Here is a 17,585-nt window from a genome sequence, read left to right as displayed (position 1 = left end):
GGGACATGCCGACTCAGCAGGAAGTCTCCCAAAAGGGACTAATCGTTTTATTTCCTGTCTGCCGAGATTCCTTCAAGCAGCGGGGCGCTTTCTATTTTTCTTTTGAACGCAGCACGAGGTTACGTCTGTAAATTCCCGCTCGGCTCTCCGCCCGCCAACATCCTGGCCTCGATTTTTTTTTTTTTTTTTTTTTTCCTTTCGCGACATCATTTCTGAACCTCCGCCAAAGGTAAAGAGGCATCGTTTTAATTACCGCGCAGGATTACGCAATGATTAAGCGGCCGGCCCGTTTCCACAAACTCCCAGAACTTGTTTTTCTTTTTTGGGTTGTTTTAAATTCACCGCGGAACGCCAGATATGAAACGGCGGGGGTCACGTCTGTTTATGTGCGTCGCGAACTAACAAAAGGCGTTTACGAACAAATGCAAAATTCCATATTCAGAAACGATTATAGCATTTTAACAGTTTTGCGATTACATCTTCGTTCCTAAAGTCTGCGCGAATTTCAATGACCGGAACTTTCTGCAAAAAAAAAATAAAAAAAATCATTCGTTCATCCCACTATTGTCGTTTAAAAATATTACAGAGGAATAATGTAGACCACAGGTGTCAAACTCGAGGCCCGGGGGCCAGATGCGGACCGCCGCATGATTTTGTGCGGCCCGCGACGGCAAATCGCGTGTATCAACTTCTGTGGTTTTTGCTCAAATCTGGACCAAAATTTCAAATTGTCATACCATAAATGATGACGCTGAGATATTGCGAGCATTTTTGTCAACAACAGTTGAAAAAGCCGTTACCCTCGATTTCTGACTCCAAAACGAGTTTTTTTATGCGCAAATATGATGGGTCAATTCAAGATTTTCATGGTTTCAGTCATAACCATAACTACAATGTGGCCCGCGATAGAAACGAGTTCGACACCCCTGCTGTAGATTAACGCCACACCTGTACAATCCCAACGTCCATTTTACATGAAGTAGTAGTGGCTATCCATGCAGCCATCCATTTTCTTTGCCGCTTATCCTCACAAGGGCCGCGGGGACTGCCGGAGCCTATCCCAGCTGTCAACGGGCAAGAGGCGGGGTTACACCCTGAACTGGTCGCCAGCCAATCGCAGGGCACATAGAGACAAACAACCAATCACACCTAGGGGCAATTTAGAGTGTCCAATTAATGTTGCACGTTTTTGGGACGCGGGAGGAAACCGGAGGACCCGAACCGAACATGCGAACTCCATACAGGCGGGTCCGAGATCGAATTTGGGTCCTCAGAACTGCGAGGCCGACGCTTTACCAGGTGACCCACCGTGCCGCCGAGTCGTAACCAGCAATATTTTTATTGGATCCAATCGTATCATCGTTCACTCGCCATCAAAAACCGAAATGGAGCCGCCGAAGTACCGTCGACTTGCTGTCCTTTTTCCCGCCCACTCGTCTCTTTGATCACAGAGCTTATTGTTTTGACGGGAGTGCAAGTGTTTTTTTTTTTTTTTTTTTTAAACCCGTTGAGCGTACTCGTCGACGGACGCCATTATCCGGGCGAGACAGGGCGGATCACATTTACCCACTTTCCGACCGGGGGCCCGACGGGCAAATCTTCAGACGGCGGCGACGCGCGGAAGATTAAACGGAGAGTCCGGAGACTGGATGAGGACGCGGGAGTGCATGGAAAGCGAGCGCAACAAAGACCGGCTTGTTTGAGGAAGGCGAGAGGCCCTTTGGCTTCCTGGATGCTTGATCCCTGATGTTATTCTTAGATTCCCGCGAGCGTGGAAGCTGAACGGACTGGAAAACTTTTACCGCTTGTCCTCGCTCTCGATTTGACTTTTTGGGGAGGGAGGGAAAACGTTTCTAAAATGTGTCAAGAGTGACGCGTTCAAGAGCGACCGGACAATTTGACGCGCCCGCCCACCACGTGGCAGCGTTCCCGATTCCCTACCTTTTGTTATGCCCACGTTGTTCAACCTAACTCGTTACACCTTGGTTATTACACATATGTTGTCAAATCGACGCACTTATGAAGACATTGTTACACTTACACTCTTATGACTGTGTTATTACGCCTGCACTGTTTCACCCAGGCTGCTTATTTTATTACCTCTATGTAGTTATGCTAGTTTGAGGTTGTTATTACATTATTATGCAGTTGTTACGCTTATGTTACTACACGGAAAATGGCAGAATTTAATATGATCAATGTACGGATTATTCTTTGATCACTCTGCACAATATACCTCGGATCCCCTCGAGTATAACAGTATAAATTGTCAGAGTCTCTCCGTCCATCCATTTTCTTAGCCGCTTATCCTCACAAGGGTCGCGGGAATGCTGGAGCTTATCCCAGTTCTCAACGGGCGGGTGTCACCAACCTCCGGTGCGGGCCTGGACCCAAATGCGGGACTCCAAGACGAGGACATGATGTTGGGCGTAGTTTTATCCGAGCTGAGGGGGCAAAGAAACACCGTGGCGAGGATGGCTCAACACTACACTATTTTTAGTGGTGGAGATTCCTACTGTCAGCGAATGCAACTCACAAACACGAGGAGAACATGCAAACTCCACACAGGCGGGGCGGGGATCGATCCTGGGACCTCAGAACTGTGAGGCCCGAGGCTTTACCAGCTGATCCACTGTGCAGCCACTGCAGCCTCCATATTTGTTATATTACATTTCTTGATTAACCTTTAATTCCTCGCTCGCGACGGTGCATTTTATACGACGCGTTTGTCCCATCGTATGCACGACCAGACCGGGGCAGTCGGCGGCTCTTCATTTTTTGTTTGTTTTGGTGCCGGGCTTTTCTTTTGGCCGAGGTTCCGTTAGCAGGGCCGGCGTGATTGACGGGACTGCTGAGTGTGCGCGAGGACGCGGCGAGGCAGAATCTTCCTTCTCCTTCGTCACGCCGCCGGTGCTGATGCAGCGCTGGCGTTTTCGTGCCGCAGAGATGCCGCGGTGCTCCCCCGGCACCCGAGGGGGAAGCGTGCTCAGCTCCCACACTAGAAGTCGTTGCAAGGCGACGTGCGACGCAAAATTGACGCTTTAACGGCGTGTGTAGAAAGATTCGGGTTTCTGGGGGGCCCGCACGCAACTTTTAGGGAGAAGGCAAAGCGCCGCATTTTCATTTCGCTGAAGAATAGCGAGGCCGGAAGCCGTCTGCGTTTTTCCGTGTCGCCGTGACGGCCTCTTGATTTCCCGCGAGAGCGTCCCCCGGAGCAATCTTTGCTAATCGCATCCGGCGCGTTTGCTCGCCGTAAAACTCGCGGCGCGACTACGAATGTTATGTTGCGCGTTCAAACGCAGAAGGAATGCGGACGGTATACATCAGGACAAACGGGTCGGGCTTCACCGCAAGCCGCCAGACGCGGCGTTTGAAGTCTTAGCTCGCTGCGCATCAATCCGCGATCACCGCGGCTAATGGTTAACACGTGAGGTCAGCTCGGTCGGGCTTTACGGCCTGGGAGCGCTTCCTGATGGGACCGAGCTTTGTCGCGGGTGCTCTCGCTTCCGCAAATGGGATGCGGCCCGACGCTTGCCAAGTGAACTTTCCGCCGCGCGCTCCAAACGACCAATCAATTCTCAGAAGGTCAGCGGCTCCGGCGATGAAGATCAATTAAATTTTTTTTTTTTTTTTTTTACCACTACAGCCGCCCTCCCGCCTTGTCATCTCCCTCGTCGGTCGCGCTTTTGCGTTCTCTCAGTGATGTCGATCAGATTGAAATTGCGCTTTGTGTTTGTCACATTTTCCCGCATTTTTCACACGTCGCTGTTGTGTGCGTGAACGCGCCCACACGGGCTGACAAATTTGCAACTTCTCGCAAGTTGCTAATGAAAAGTAGGGATGCGACAACAACGCCCCACGCAGACGTTGTGCGAACAGCTGACTTCCTGCCTGAAGCACGGGGACGGGCCCGGTTCCTCAAACTGACAATGTCGTCAGCCAAAAGCAAGCTAAACATTGCTCTTTAATATCATTTCTTCCCGTCAATAGTGTTATGAGTATGGACCTTTGCGACCTGTCAATCACCCGTAAAATAATAGCCAATCAGATAGCCGCATTGTCTTAACCTCTGACTTGACACGCCCCTCTCGCCGTATTGTCCCACAAGCAATGCCTGTTGTCAGTAGCGGGCGCTTGGAAAAGTTAACGCTGCGAAGGAAATGGTCCTCAGATGCACTTGGGGAACGTGCAATTCTGATGAAAGATATCCTGCTAGCTTGATTCATTTTCCAAAGGCTAAAACACAGTTGACCAAGTATCTACGATCGATTAAGGCTCGAGGAAGAGCGCACGTACAACTAAATGTGAACAATATCGACAAACACAAGGCGATATGCTCGAAGGTAAGTGCAGGAGAAGTATCTTCTCTGAGTTAGCTTGAATTATAATCAGTGCTTTATACATTGCAGGAGAACAACATTCACTTTGTTAGCGTGTCACTGACCTGCCGAATGAAGTGGGTTATGTTTTATGCCGAACAGTCGGGTTAGTGATACATAAACACGCGAGAAATGTCTATTTGCCTATTTGTATCGCATCTGACTGTACAATTCCACAATTTCATCCCGTTGGATTTCAATATGAAGTTTGTGAGGCGTCAAACTTTTTCGTCGTAACTCTGCCATTGCGTCCTGCCCCGTCCAAAATCTTAATTCCGTCTACATATCCTTGCGTGAAACAGTCGACGAGTCTGACGCATTCGGCAAAAAACATACCCTGACATTATCTGGAATACGCGATAGAGAATCGACTTCAAACATGTTATGTTCAATCGCCATTTTGAAAGTTTATGGGACATGGCTAAAGGGGCGGAGCTTAAGGTCACCATCGGAAAGGTACATTGTACTAGGTGTACTAGTTTTCCATTTCTTCTTTAAATCGAGCTTATGTGCATCATCGCTGTAACAGAGACGTGTAGGTAACTGCGCTAAAGTGACCTATAAAAATCTGTGATGGCCTGAATCCACGCTAGGTGAACCACAAAACAGCGAGGGATTATTGTAAGCAAAAATTGTCACGTGAAATCTTAATCAATAACGACAAGCTGATCTTGCCATCGTTTGGCATCAACCGGCGTCGGCAAGACTCCAAAGTGGCGATACGAGAGCGCGACAGACTTTTTACAGCAAACTGGTTGCAACAAGGGAAGCCCGTAGCTGCGATAGGCGCAAAATTAGGTTCCCTTGAGGGAGGTATTAGCATAGGTGCGAATTAAAAGGGGACAATAAATCTTCCTGGCGGTTCCCTTACGATGAGTCATTGTCAAACAAATACTGCGCTCTTCGCCGAACAACAACAACAACAGAGGATGAGGCGCTTTGCTTGTTTGAAGCATAAACGGGGTGCAGAAATGTGATCTCGACGAGGTTAGGTGGGTTGTCCTCGCCTAAGGCACATTCATCCACAAAACGGTAACAGGAAGAACCAGTACGGCAGTTTTGTTGGGCAGCGTGAAACCGGCCTTGGGTTTCTGCTAAATTCAATTTGTCTGTCCTTGCCTCTCACGCCGAGTGCACCCGATTGGGACTTCGGCCAGTCCCCGCTTCTGAAACGCGGAAATACGCCGGTCCACTGGAACTGAAGTATTCCGTTGTCGGTACCTTTCGCCCAGAGCGGTCGATCCAGGAAAAGTCGGCTCAGACGGTCTCAAAAGTGACGCGCCGTCCGAAAAGTATTTTCCTAAATCCGAAATCCCGTCCCTGATACCGCCTCGGTGGCCGGGGAAATTTACGGATCGGTTCGTATTCCGCGCCGTTTCCTTTCGACGCGAAAGATCCAAACGGGAGAGTGTTTGGGGAAAATGGCAGATTTTCAGCGTGAAAAGCGCTTAAGCCTTCGCAAAATGATCATTAATACAAAGATGGAATAGAACATCGTGTGTCTATCAGCCTGCGCCTTTCACATTTTGGGATTTGGCGCAAGGGATGCGTCCCGCGACCCGAGCGTAAAAGTGGCTTTATGAAAAACATAAGCAGGAAGCAACTACTTGCACCTTCAACTGCTTTGCATAATTGATCGGAACGAATAATGAAAGGGCAGACGTCCGCTCCGACAAAAGTCAACAACCCCGCGGGGGAGGCCGCAAATTGAGGAAGCGCACGCACGCCGTGGATTTTGCCAAACCGAAATCTCTCGCTATGCGGAACATTCTTGGAAGCCTTTTTGCGCTCTCGCTTAACATGCAACAGCTGCGATAATACGCCCGTCGTCTCGTTTTCCCCGCGCCGACGCGCTCCGGATTCCCCTCGGGCTGCCGTCCTGCAGCATTCCCTGCCCGCGCTGTCATTCCGACGATTCCCCGAAACGCGGACGTCTGCGCCGATTTCTGCGAGGACGCTCGTTGGGAAAAGTCGACTTTTTTTCCCTTTTTTTTTTGGGGGGGGGGGTTGCTGCAGGGAAGATGTGATGCCAAGAGGCGGGGGGGGGGGGGGGTGTCTCCATGCGTAGGAACAACATGGGGATAACATGAAGACATCTGATTTATTCAAATATATATATACAGTAAAAAGCGCTTTCAAAATCTTAGCCTAGCAACTCACCAAGCACAATATTAAGCAAATCTTGGTTCAGCACAGATTAAAATGCATGTTATCATCAATATGGCAGGTGTACAAAGTGTTGGAGCACCCTTATACATATGCAAAAGTCAACAGGGTGGGTGGGAGGTGGGGAGGGGGGTCGTACGGTGTGTTCAATGTCACTGTAATTGACAGCGCTGCTTGCGTTCATGAGGAAACAGGCAACAAGTCACCGCTGCAAATTGGGCTCGTGTCGCTTTAAGAATAACACATTTCGACACCACAATATATCTACAAACGCGTATACAACTTGAAATAAAATACAGAAATACATTTTTTTTTTTTTTTTTTAACACGTAGCGGTTGTTACCTCGCGAGGGTCTTCCACGGAGGGGCTTCCTCAATGCGTGGTGTCGCTCCGTTACACGTCGTCCCGATGTCGTGTCCCGGTTTAAAATTGCCGTGTTGCCTGTGGTTGTCTTCAAACTGCGTACATTTCTCCAGTGGACGCGAGAGTCGCCGTCACCGCCGGTACCGCCGACTCTTCCCTCCTCTGCCGCTGCCGACTGAGCTCCGCTGCTGCCCCGCCAACGGCGCGCTGCCCGAGCCGGGGAGCGGAGACAGCCAATGAGGGAGGGCCTTGGCGCCGCAGTGCATTGTGGGTTATGTAGTCTGAAACGAGAGTTCAACTTCGTCCACTCAACGACGTTTACCTCACATACACATGTTGGAAAATACGGGTGGGTAAACTTTTTTTTGCATATTTTTTTTTAAAAAGTTTTAGATAAGTGCTTGAATTTATTTATTTGAATTTTGAATTAGGTTAGTTAATTCTTTCAATTTATATTTGTGTTATTATACCCTCACTTGAATTCATTAAGAAATAATTTAACCAAATACATGAAAAACATGAAAAAATTAACCTAGTTGTTGACCAAAATGAAAAGAAAAAATGTTCAACTATGTAACGGCAAGACTGTTATAAAATGAGAATATTTTCTAAATGTTATCCATCCATTTTCTTTTGCCGCTTATCCTCACGAGGGTCGCGGGGAATGCCGGAGCCTACCCCAGCTGTCAACAGGCCAGCAGGCGGGGACCTTGAAGTTTATTATGTACAATTAATTTCATTAAGATTCATTAAGCAATTAAATATAACATGTTCAAGTACACAGCAGACGGCGGGCGCTACCAGAACCTGATATCGTGACGAGCGAGTCCGAGGTGTGTTTGGGTCCATTTTTTTTTCTTTTTTTTTTTGAACGCACTTTCAAGTTTGGCAGTCGCCGAAGCTGCAAACGCCAACACATTCCTCTCCCGTTCTAACTGCAACAAGTCAGAAATTCTCATTTCTAGCATATGTCTTGAAAAGTAAATAATTATAATAAAAAAAAAAAACTTGCTGCGCTTTCCGCAGCTGAGTCCATTTTGCGGCCTGGAGACGGACGGAGAAGTCGCGGTGAGTTTTTGACTTCCTTGCCGCTGAGCGTTTGTCGAGGGCGTGTGATGAAACGGCGATTTTTTTTTTTTTTTATTTTTTATCGCGCCTCCAGACTTCTTCCTGAATCACAAATGTGACCGCCGCCTGTGACAGTTGCACGGTGGAGCCAAACGCCGGCTAAATTTAGTCCGGAGACTCGAGCGTTTCCTTGACGCGCGCGCGCACACACACGTACAAAATACTGTATATGCTTATTTGAGTCATTTTTCAGGCACGGACTTGCAAGAGGGTGGCGCCAATGTGGAACAAGCAATGCTCGGGGGGGGGGGGGGGGGGGGGGTATGACCTTAAAGGATCGAGTGGCGATTGTTTACACGCAGCGCGTCATCCGTCAGGGACTCTGCCACAGCGCAAATGCTATATTTACACCATATATTGTCTTTCGAAACATGACCGCACCACCAAAATCCTGATCACCCCCCCCCCCAGGAAGAGTAAGAAAATATGTGGCACAAAATGGACACAAAATCCGGCAAGCGCGACGGTATGAACAGAAAATCAACAAAGGACCTACGTGAGGGAAATGCAAAGGTAGTCAGTTTGCCGTGTTAGTTAATAGTTGCTCCCATTTTTTTTATTACAGTGTAACTTTTCAATGTTTAACAATTCGACCGGCTACAATTCGGTGTCTAGAATTCAACCGTCTGTGCCACCAGGCAGGGTTGTTGTCCGAACAGCCAGCCAATCACAGTTACGCTTTCTTATTATGTGTCGTCACGTGACTAAGAAGGCGTAACTGCGATTGGCTGGCTGTTCGGTTCTGACCTGAAGTGCCCCTGCCGGGTGGCGCAGACGGTAAATTTCAGACAGCGAATCGTAGCCGGTTGAAAGTTACACTGAAATACATCAATTTTCTAGGCTGTTTATCCTCACGAGGGTCGCGGGGAGTGCTGGAGCGTATCCCAGCTGTCAACGGGCATGAGGCGGGGTTAAACCCAGAACTGGTTGCCAGCCAATCACAGGGCACATAGAGACAGACAACCAATCACACTCGCAATCACACCTAGGGGCAATTTAGTGTCCAATTAATGTTTGCATGTTTTTGGGATGTGGGAAGAAACCGGAATACCCGGAGGAAACCCACACAGGCACGGGGAGAACACGCAAACTCCACACAGGCGGGGCCGGGATCGAACCCGGGACCTCAGAACTGTGAGGCCAACGCTTTACCATCTGATCCACCGTGCCGCCTCAACCAGTTTTATTTTGAAATTTTTCATTTAAAGTTTCGCCATTAGATAATATTTGCATCCGGGAGCAGTGTGTCTGATAGACACGATATCTTCCGTTTGGCGCAATAGCGATACATGCCATACAAATTGCGGCACATTTCAACGAGAAAATCAATCATCCATTTTCTTAACCACTTATCCTCACAAGGGCAGCAGGGAATGCCAGAGCCTAGCCCAGCTGTCAATGGGCAGGAGGCGGGCGGGCTACACCCTGAACTGGTTGCCAGCCAAGCGTAGGGCACATGGAGACAAACAGCCGCACTCACGATCACAAAAATTTAGGGGTGTCCAATTAATTTAGCATGATTTTGTGATATGGGAGTGCCCGGAAAAAAACCCACGCAGGACTGTGAAGCCAACGCTTGGTTATCATTGTGCCCTTCAAGGTGCGTTTTTGTTCTGAGAGCGACTTCAAGCGTTGGCAGCGGAGCAGAGCGTCGACGCCGCCCTGTTCAAACAGCTGTTTTGGGAATTGAAACTAGAAATATGTAACTGATACACAAGCGAGGAAAAGGTCACCGGGCCACTGCAAGACTATTAAAGTCATTATGTGTCATTCAACTAAATATAGAGGTTGAAATGATAATGAAAATAATAAAAGATAATGTTTGTGCTCAAGGGCAACGCCTGATTTTCAAAACTGAAACGTGGGCCAGGTCATTTGTAGATGTGAATAAAATATGAACTTACAAGATATTTGAAATAGCTTATGTTATAGTATATATATTTTATTTGAACTCTTTGTTATTATGTATTAGTAGTTTAATTATAACAAATGAATGATTTGACGAAATAAAATACGACACAAATCATATTAGTGACATAACTAATTAGTTCTCATTAACATTTTAGAATTTATAACTCATTTGACTATAATTGTTACACTAATTATTCAATGACATGTTAACTGTCTGTGCAGTTTATTTCCAGATTTTTATTTTGAATAAAAAACATCAACCAATTATTGAATGGTGACGTATGAATAATAAATACTTTTGATGAAGTGATTTTAGGGGGAAAACACCTTAATATATATATACCCCACATAAGTACTGTATGGATACTAATCATAACATGGACATATTTTAAATTCAATGTTTATTTATTTATTTTTTTTAACAATTTACCATATGCTGCTTTACACCAATGATTACCTCTCCTGCAGAGGTCACTAAGGGATGGTTATCTTATCATAAACACAAACCAAAAAATATACACGAAAATAAATATTATTTTGGGATTCTATTTTGAGCTCATATTTTCATTTAAAAAAAAAAGTCAAAACATTACAATAATGGTCCCAATTTATGACGGTTGACTAACCTTTTGCTTGTTATTTGGCGCCCCCTGTTGGCTCTTTTACGAAGCACGCCACGGAGAGCGCCTTCTTTTCCCCGGAGGTGAAAGGTGAAAACAAACATGGCGGCCCCCGGTAAGGCGTCCGTGGTGTTGAAGACCGTCAGGAAAATCGCCGTCCACTTTTGTCCCTTCGAGGCCAACGTCCGCTCGACGCGGTAAGAAATGAATTCATGTAATATTTGGTGCGTTTTGCGTCGCTGCAAACAAACCGGAAATGACAGTTTTTCAGGTTTTTCCAGCATGTTGCTACCAAAAGCTATTTCTAATGACGCTTTGCCACTTTTGTAAGCACCTATCCGAGTGAAAACATTGTTGTATCCTTTTTAAATACATACTTGCGTAACTAAATGCCAACTATCGTGCTTAATTGTTTTGTTTTTTTTTTCTACACTGTACTGACATCTTGATAAAAGGCAGGATCGCTTAAAAGTGCCACTATCGCTACGGACTATTGTATCGCCTCTGAAATGTGTTTTTGGTCACCCCCACTAGGGAATTCCTGCTCTTGGTGGGCTCGGAGAAGGCCAGATCCACCAACTTAAAGTGCGAGGTGACATCCATGGTGAAACACGACAAGTCGGAACCTCTCGTGGAGGTCACGTATGGTGTGTAATCGCGTATTAATTAGCGTCGAAAATAGGTGGCAGCTGTCAGTCGAGTCGGTTGACGTATGGAAGCGCCGTGAGATATGACTTGAAAAGCCATTTCTGTTATTTTTCTCTCAAATAAATACCTACCAATGCCACAGGATGGCGGGAGAGCACAACTTTTGCCGAAGTGAAAGTCCTCAACTCACTTGAACAAAGTTTCTTGCCACCAAAAGATGACTGATAATCTACAGAGGCATAAAAAAAACAATACATACAACTTCAATATAGATATTTTTTCTTTCGTGAAAATATGTTGAAAATGACTTGGGCGAATGTGCCATGAGTTTAACGACGCAAGTGACAATAACTTTATACAAATTTTGTACATCAACACTGCGATAAAATATAGGGAAATGGAAAAAAAAATGTGTATATTGTACCTAAGGTAAATAAGAATTGTACCTAAAGAAATGTTTCATAACAAACAGTTACAGAGATTTAATTCAAATGTACTTACCGTAATTCCCGGCCTACATAGCGCGCCTGGTTACAAGCCTCACCGAGTACATTTATAAAGGAAATAATATTTGGTACACACGTACGCCGCAGCTATGTAAAAGCCGCAAGTGCCCATGTTGGAACCCACGCGATATTTACAAAGAAAGACGGTACACAGCAAGAGCTTAACGCCAGTGCTAACGCTAGCGCTATCACCAACAGATAAAACTTACCGGTAAAAATCACTGAGACACGCCAGTAACACAGCAGCAACACGCTAGCACAGCGCTAACGCTAGCGCCGCACTAACAGGGCCAGTAAAAGTCACTTCCTCGGCACATATATTCCACCGGTCTCACTCTTACCCTTTTCCGCTCGAGTGCCCCCTTGCGGCCGTTAGGAAAAAAATGCACAAATTAGCCGCATCCCCGCATAAACTGTTGAAAGCGTTTGAAAAAAGTTGCGGCTTGTCGGCCGGAAACTACGGTCAATTAAATAAAACTGACGTGTAATTTAATTTCTATCTCCCTTCCCATTTTTGTGCCATTAGTGAAAGATATGTTCATTCATCCTAAAATTTTTGGTTGTATTTCATTTTTCAGATGAGAGGTTGATGAGCGTATTATTTACATGTTTACTCCTTATGGAAACCGCTGATGACCCTGCCACGAAAGCTTCTGTTCGACTCCCGTTCCGCCGTCCTTACTAGTGTCACACGACTTCGTTATTAATAATTTATGACTAAAAGAACATGCATCTTTGCCATAGGTCAAAAGCGGCTCGACATCCTATTGTGTACGCGCTGCTTGCTCGACTTTTACACACACTTAACTTTGTCCGGCCATTGTGTCATTGTGTTGACGTTTTTTTTTTTTTTGTCTTCCTCCTCAGTGGACGGCGAGAGGCTGCTGATGAAGGGCGCCCATCTGACCAGCAAGGAGATGCTCGGCGCCTTCCAGGCCCGATGCGTGGCCAAGGACCCCCAGGCCAAGGCTGCAGCCAAATAACACACACGCACACAAAAAAAAAAAAATATATATATATATATATATATATATATATATGGATATACTGTTTGTACATAATAGGATAATTTATAATAAAATGTGTACTGTGTGGGCTCAAACTGATATTTACGCCACCCACCCTGTGAAATGTCGATTTGTCATGTTGCATAATATGCCTAAAAAAAAAAAAAAAAAAGGACTTTATTTTGGGGAGGACGTTTTGCAAGCGGTGACCTTTAATACACGTTTGTTTGTTTTTTATAAACTCTGAGGGGGGAAGAAAGAAACGACGAAAAAAATTGCTACCTTTAACCCAGTCATACCCACGTTCTTCTGAAATTAAAATAAGCATTGATTTTTTTCTTGGTATGAAGTACCATTAGCCTAACTTCATTATTTTTATTTTATTTGTATTTTAATAAATGTATGGAATGGGTTGTCAGTAAAATATTGAAGCTGTAATGTTATATTTCAACATTTTTTTAATATTTATTTTTAACATTATTTTAAATGATTTTCTTAAGCTTGCACACGGCGAACGAGGTCTGAGTGAGTCATCAATTTTATTGATGAATTTGAATTTGTCAGGCAATTTTTTGGGGTGGTGGGGGGCAATTCATTTGAATAAAAGGAGTTCAAAAAAGAGAATTATTAATGTTAAGCATGGTTTATGTTATTTTTTTTATTCATGGGGAAAATTGATTTTCACTTTGTTTGCAAATAAAATATTTGTGGAAGTTGATACATTTAAGTTAACTCGGGGGGGGCTATACAAGAATGGGGTGAAAAGGCAAACCTTGTTTTGACTATGGCCATTATTTGCTTTTTCTATGAGCAAAGGGCAAATCAATCAAAAATGTAAAAAAAAAACTATTTTAGCCTGCACTACATCAAATTACATACTGTATTATGAACCAACCAGTCTGTATATACATTTGTAACAACTGTGTTAAATGTTAAAATGACAATTTAAATGTGGATATACATTTGTAACAAGTGTGTTAAATGTTAAAATGACAATTTAAATGCAAACATCGACCTTTTTTTTTTTTTTGCCTTTTAAGGAGGCTAATGAAATATGCTAGCAACTAGCTAAAAGAAGCTACGGGAGAGCTGCTAAGGGATTTTCTATATTAAAATTTAACAAGCTGTGATTCCTCAAAACGTTGAGGGTACGTGGAAGAATTAAATTTTTAAGTTTTGATCTTTGTTATTGTAATTCAACACGTTTTAAACGTGTGTACAGATTTTTTTTTTTAATCGGGTCGTTACGCCCCCAGTACATCAAACTATTACTATGAATTTCCTAGCAGCTATCATTCAAAGACCCTGTCAAAAATACGCATTCTAACTTCATTGAAAAATGTAAAAATGATGACTCTTACCGTTCATTTTAAACCAAAATTAATGTACTGACGTTTTTCCACCACTTAGTCGGGGTTAGCTAAAGATGTTAGTAGCTAGCCAAGCGAAGCCCATGGGCGGGATTCACGCCGGCCCCTTCTGATGACGAAACACGCTGGGATTGGTCCGTCGCCTTGATAAATACCGGCGGCGCTCACCGCAGCAACATTTGGAAGCTCACGCGCGAGTTGTTATCAACTAAAAAATAATAGTAATAATCAAAGAAAACTTTTGCAGCCATGGTTGAGAAATTTGTCGGGACATGGAAAATGATCTCCAGCGAGAACTTTGATGACTACATGAAAGCAATTGGTACGTCAATTTTCACTAAACTGTGAAATGTATAACATGCAGGTTGCGTGTGGCATTCCCGAAGGAAAAAAATATGTATAATAAAATATTAATAACACGTAATTTTGTGCTTTTTACCGGCGCGCAGGCGTCGGCTTCGCCGTCCGGCAGGTGGGCAATCGCACGAAGCCCAGCTTGATCGTGACGGTGGACGAGCAAGGCACCGTCATCATGAAGACGCAGAGCACCTTCAAGACGTCCGAGATCAAGTTCAAGCTCAACGAGCCCTTCGAGGAGACCACGGCCGACGACAGGAAGACGCGGGTCCGAATCCCAAACACACACACGCACACTATTTGTGTTTGTTCCTCTCCGTGCTTTGCGCTCACCCGTTGCGGCGTCTGTGGTGTGCGCAGACCGTGATCAGCTTGGAAAACGGCAAACTGGTGCAGAAACAGTGCTGGGACGGAAAGGAGACGAGCATCGAGAGGGAAGTCACGGATGGGAAATTAATAGCGGTGAGAAGAAGTTTTTAATTTTTTTCACACTCGGAGCTTTATGGTATACAAATATGTTCATGGCATGGGTGTCAGATACTGTATCGTGCTTTGAAAAAAAAAATGTAAATACGTAATGCATATTAAAATGCGTATGCGCTGCAGTTTTAATGAGCTCATTTAATCAGATTTGAATTGTGATTATTATCATGCAATTACCCTCTAAAATATATAAATAAGCAATAAAAGCACACGCATAAAAGAAATACAGAAATATTTATTTCAAGTATGTTTTTGTTTGGGTCAAACTGACAAAATTGAAGATTATTTTTCTTTTTGTTAAATTCTAAAAAATATTGTTAAAATTACAATTGCAAATATATTTGCAATAATTAAGTTTTGTATACATATACAATATATATATATATATATAAAATAGTTTTTCATATAAGTTAAAATATCATTAGATCCCATTATCTAACACTCTCATAAAAATTTTGGATATAAAACGGATTTTTAATGCATATTTTTGTAAATAACTACCATAATCACAAATATGGAAATATTTATTTTAAATGTTTTAATTTGGGGTTTTTTTTTCTTCGTTTGTGTCAAAGGGACAAAATCGATTGTTAAATTATTTTTTATTTTTCTTATTGTAAAATAATAAAAAATTGTTAAAATTACAATTGCCTATATATATATTTGCAATAATTAAGTTATTTATATATATACACAGCATATATTCAAAATTTACTAGTTCATTAATTATGAGTTCGCATTTGCAGTTATCTGTATGTATTTTTAACTTTAACTTTTATATCTATACAAAAATTAATAGTTTTTCATAGAAGTTAAAAAAATCATTAGATCCCATGATCCAACACTGTCATAAAAAGTTATATAAATCAAACAGATTTTTACTGCATATTTTTTCTAAACAACAACTGCCACAATCACATTTTTAGCAAAATAAAGTATTTTTGTGCATTAAGATTTCATCAACTTATACGGACGGGTGTGTACCTAATATTGTGGGCCCCCGAGCTCACCGTTTTGTCGTTTTGTTTGCGATCGCTGCAGAGGTGCATCATGGGAGACGTGGTGGCGGTGAGGACGTACGTGAAGGAGGCGTGATGAGGCCCCCCACCCTTCCCCAGCCCCCCCCCCGACAGGCTCAGTTTAATGAGCGTCAACGTTTTCTTTTCTTTCCTTTCGGGTGCGTAGCCCTGAAATCTTTCAAACAAACGTGTGGATTTGAATAAAGATCATTTGTCAAAGTGGCGTATTCATTCCCGATAGCGGTGCGCAAAGAGCCAAAATGGCTTCCTGCCTTTGATTTTGTCGCGCTTAACCCGCGCCGGGACGTTTCTGCGGGTCTGGAACAGCAAAAGGTTCAAAAACCCCCGCTTGACGTACGATTCCTTCTGGCAGCAGGAATGTCCGCCCCGGAGCGTCACGCAGGGAGAGTCTATTTTTTGTAATATCCAGCAGGTCAAACATTTCCCATTGCAATTCCCACTCCTTCCCTCTTTGGCGAGGGCTCAAGTGGAGCGTTGCTCGAGAGTCGTCGCCCTGATTGGTCCTAATGAGCAAAAACAGATGAGGGCGTGGGAGGGCTTCAACTCTCCTCATATTATACACTTCATCACTACCAATTATCCATTTCCTTTGCCGCTTATCCCCACGAAGGTCACGGGGAGTCCTGGAAGCCCATCTGAGCTGTCAACGGGGAAGAGGCGGGGTGCACCCTAAACTGGTGGCCAGACAAACGCAGGGCACATCGAGACAAACAGCCGCAACTCACAATCACACCTATGGGCAATTTAGAGTGTCCAATTAATGTCAAAAGATAATCCATCTATTTTCTGAGCAGCTTATCCTCACAATGGATGCGGGAACGCTAGTTGTCATCGTGCAGGAGGCGGGGTACACTCTGAACTGGTCGCCAGACAAACGCAGGGCACATCGAGACAAACAGCCGCAACTCACAATCACACCTATGGGCAATTTAGAGTGTTCAATTAATGTCGCGTGTTTTTAGGATGTGGGAGTGCCCACCCGGAGAACACACAAACTCCACACAGGTGGGTCCGGGATTGGACCCGGGACCTCAGAATTGTGAGGCCAACGCTTTACCAGCTGATCCACCGTACCGCCCACTATCAATTATTATTATTATTATTTTTTTTAAGTCAGATTAATCACACTCTGGAGTTTTGATTGATAGCGACCAATCGCAGGCACCAAACACCCCACACGAGGAGGTAATTTTAAAACTTGCTGTGCTTCGATTACATTTTTTTGTTCGTCTTTTTTTTTTTTTTAATTAGCAACAAAATTCGCCACTGATGGCAAAGTGGTACACACACCTGCCTGCCTTCGGTGCCGGCGGCGTGGGATCGATTCCCGCTCGGCGGTGGTGTCGACACTTGCCCTGCGACTGAGTTCGGGGTGTAGTCGGCCTTTCGCCCGAAGCTAGCTGGGATAGGCTCAAGCTTTCCTACAACCCTTGTGAGGATAAGCGGCTTGGATAATGACGCGAATCCTAGCAGGGTGGCTTATTTTTGCGCCGGTGTTAAGCGTTGACCTGGTCACTATAGCAACCTGCGCCGCATTAGCTAGCCAACATAAGGCCTGTTAATATTTTACATATGTACGTTTTCTGTAAGATCTTTGATATTGGCA

The 17,585-nt window shown here is 44.4% G+C and overlaps 3 protein-coding genes across 3 annotated transcripts in view; 2 read left to right on the top strand and 1 right to left on the bottom strand.

Moving 5' to 3' along the window:
• The window catches only part of pag1 (phosphoprotein membrane anchor with glycosphingolipid microdomains 1), a 33,278-nt gene extending 22,564 nt beyond the window's left edge, over positions 1 to 10,714 (bottom strand). Inside the window, exons 1-2 of the mRNA XM_061820746.1 lie at positions 10,575 to 10,714; positions 6,889 to 7,190 (exon numbers count right to left, since the gene is read on the bottom strand). The gene's annotated coding sequence lies outside the window, so the exon portion shown is untranslated. The remainder of the gene's footprint in view (positions 1 to 6,888; positions 7,191 to 10,574) is intronic.
• mrpl53 (mitochondrial ribosomal protein L53) lies at positions 10,629 to 12,830 on the top strand. The gene is made up of 3 exons (XM_061820786.1): positions 10,629 to 10,765; positions 11,103 to 11,215; positions 12,590 to 12,830. The coding sequence occupies exons 1-3, from the start codon at positions 10,671 to 10,673 to the stop codon at positions 12,703 to 12,705; spliced, it is 324 nt and encodes a 107-aa protein (XP_061676770.1). The 5' UTR covers positions 10,629 to 10,670; the 3' UTR covers positions 12,706 to 12,830.
• Positions 12,831 to 14,263: 1,433 nt separating this feature from the next.
• On the top strand, positions 14,264 to 16,146 carry fabp4a (fatty acid binding protein 4a). Its single transcript, XM_061820773.1, has 4 exons — positions 14,264 to 14,421; positions 14,549 to 14,724; positions 14,817 to 14,918; positions 15,981 to 16,146. Exons 1-4 carry the CDS (start codon positions 14,349 to 14,351, stop codon positions 16,032 to 16,034), a joined length of 405 nt encoding a protein of 134 aa, XP_061676757.1. The 5' UTR covers positions 14,264 to 14,348; the 3' UTR covers positions 16,035 to 16,146.
• Positions 16,147 to 17,585: the final 1,439 nt, after the last annotated feature.

The sequence above is a fragment of the Syngnathoides biaculeatus genome, chromosome 1 (genome assembly GCF_019802595.1).
Source record: "Syngnathoides biaculeatus isolate LvHL_M chromosome 1, ASM1980259v1, whole genome shotgun sequence".
Taxonomy (NCBI): domain Eukaryota; kingdom Metazoa; phylum Chordata; class Actinopteri; order Syngnathiformes; family Syngnathidae; genus Syngnathoides; species Syngnathoides biaculeatus.
The sequence above is the reverse complement of the archived record's forward strand: the minus strand, read 5'-3'. Positions and strand labels throughout refer to the sequence as shown.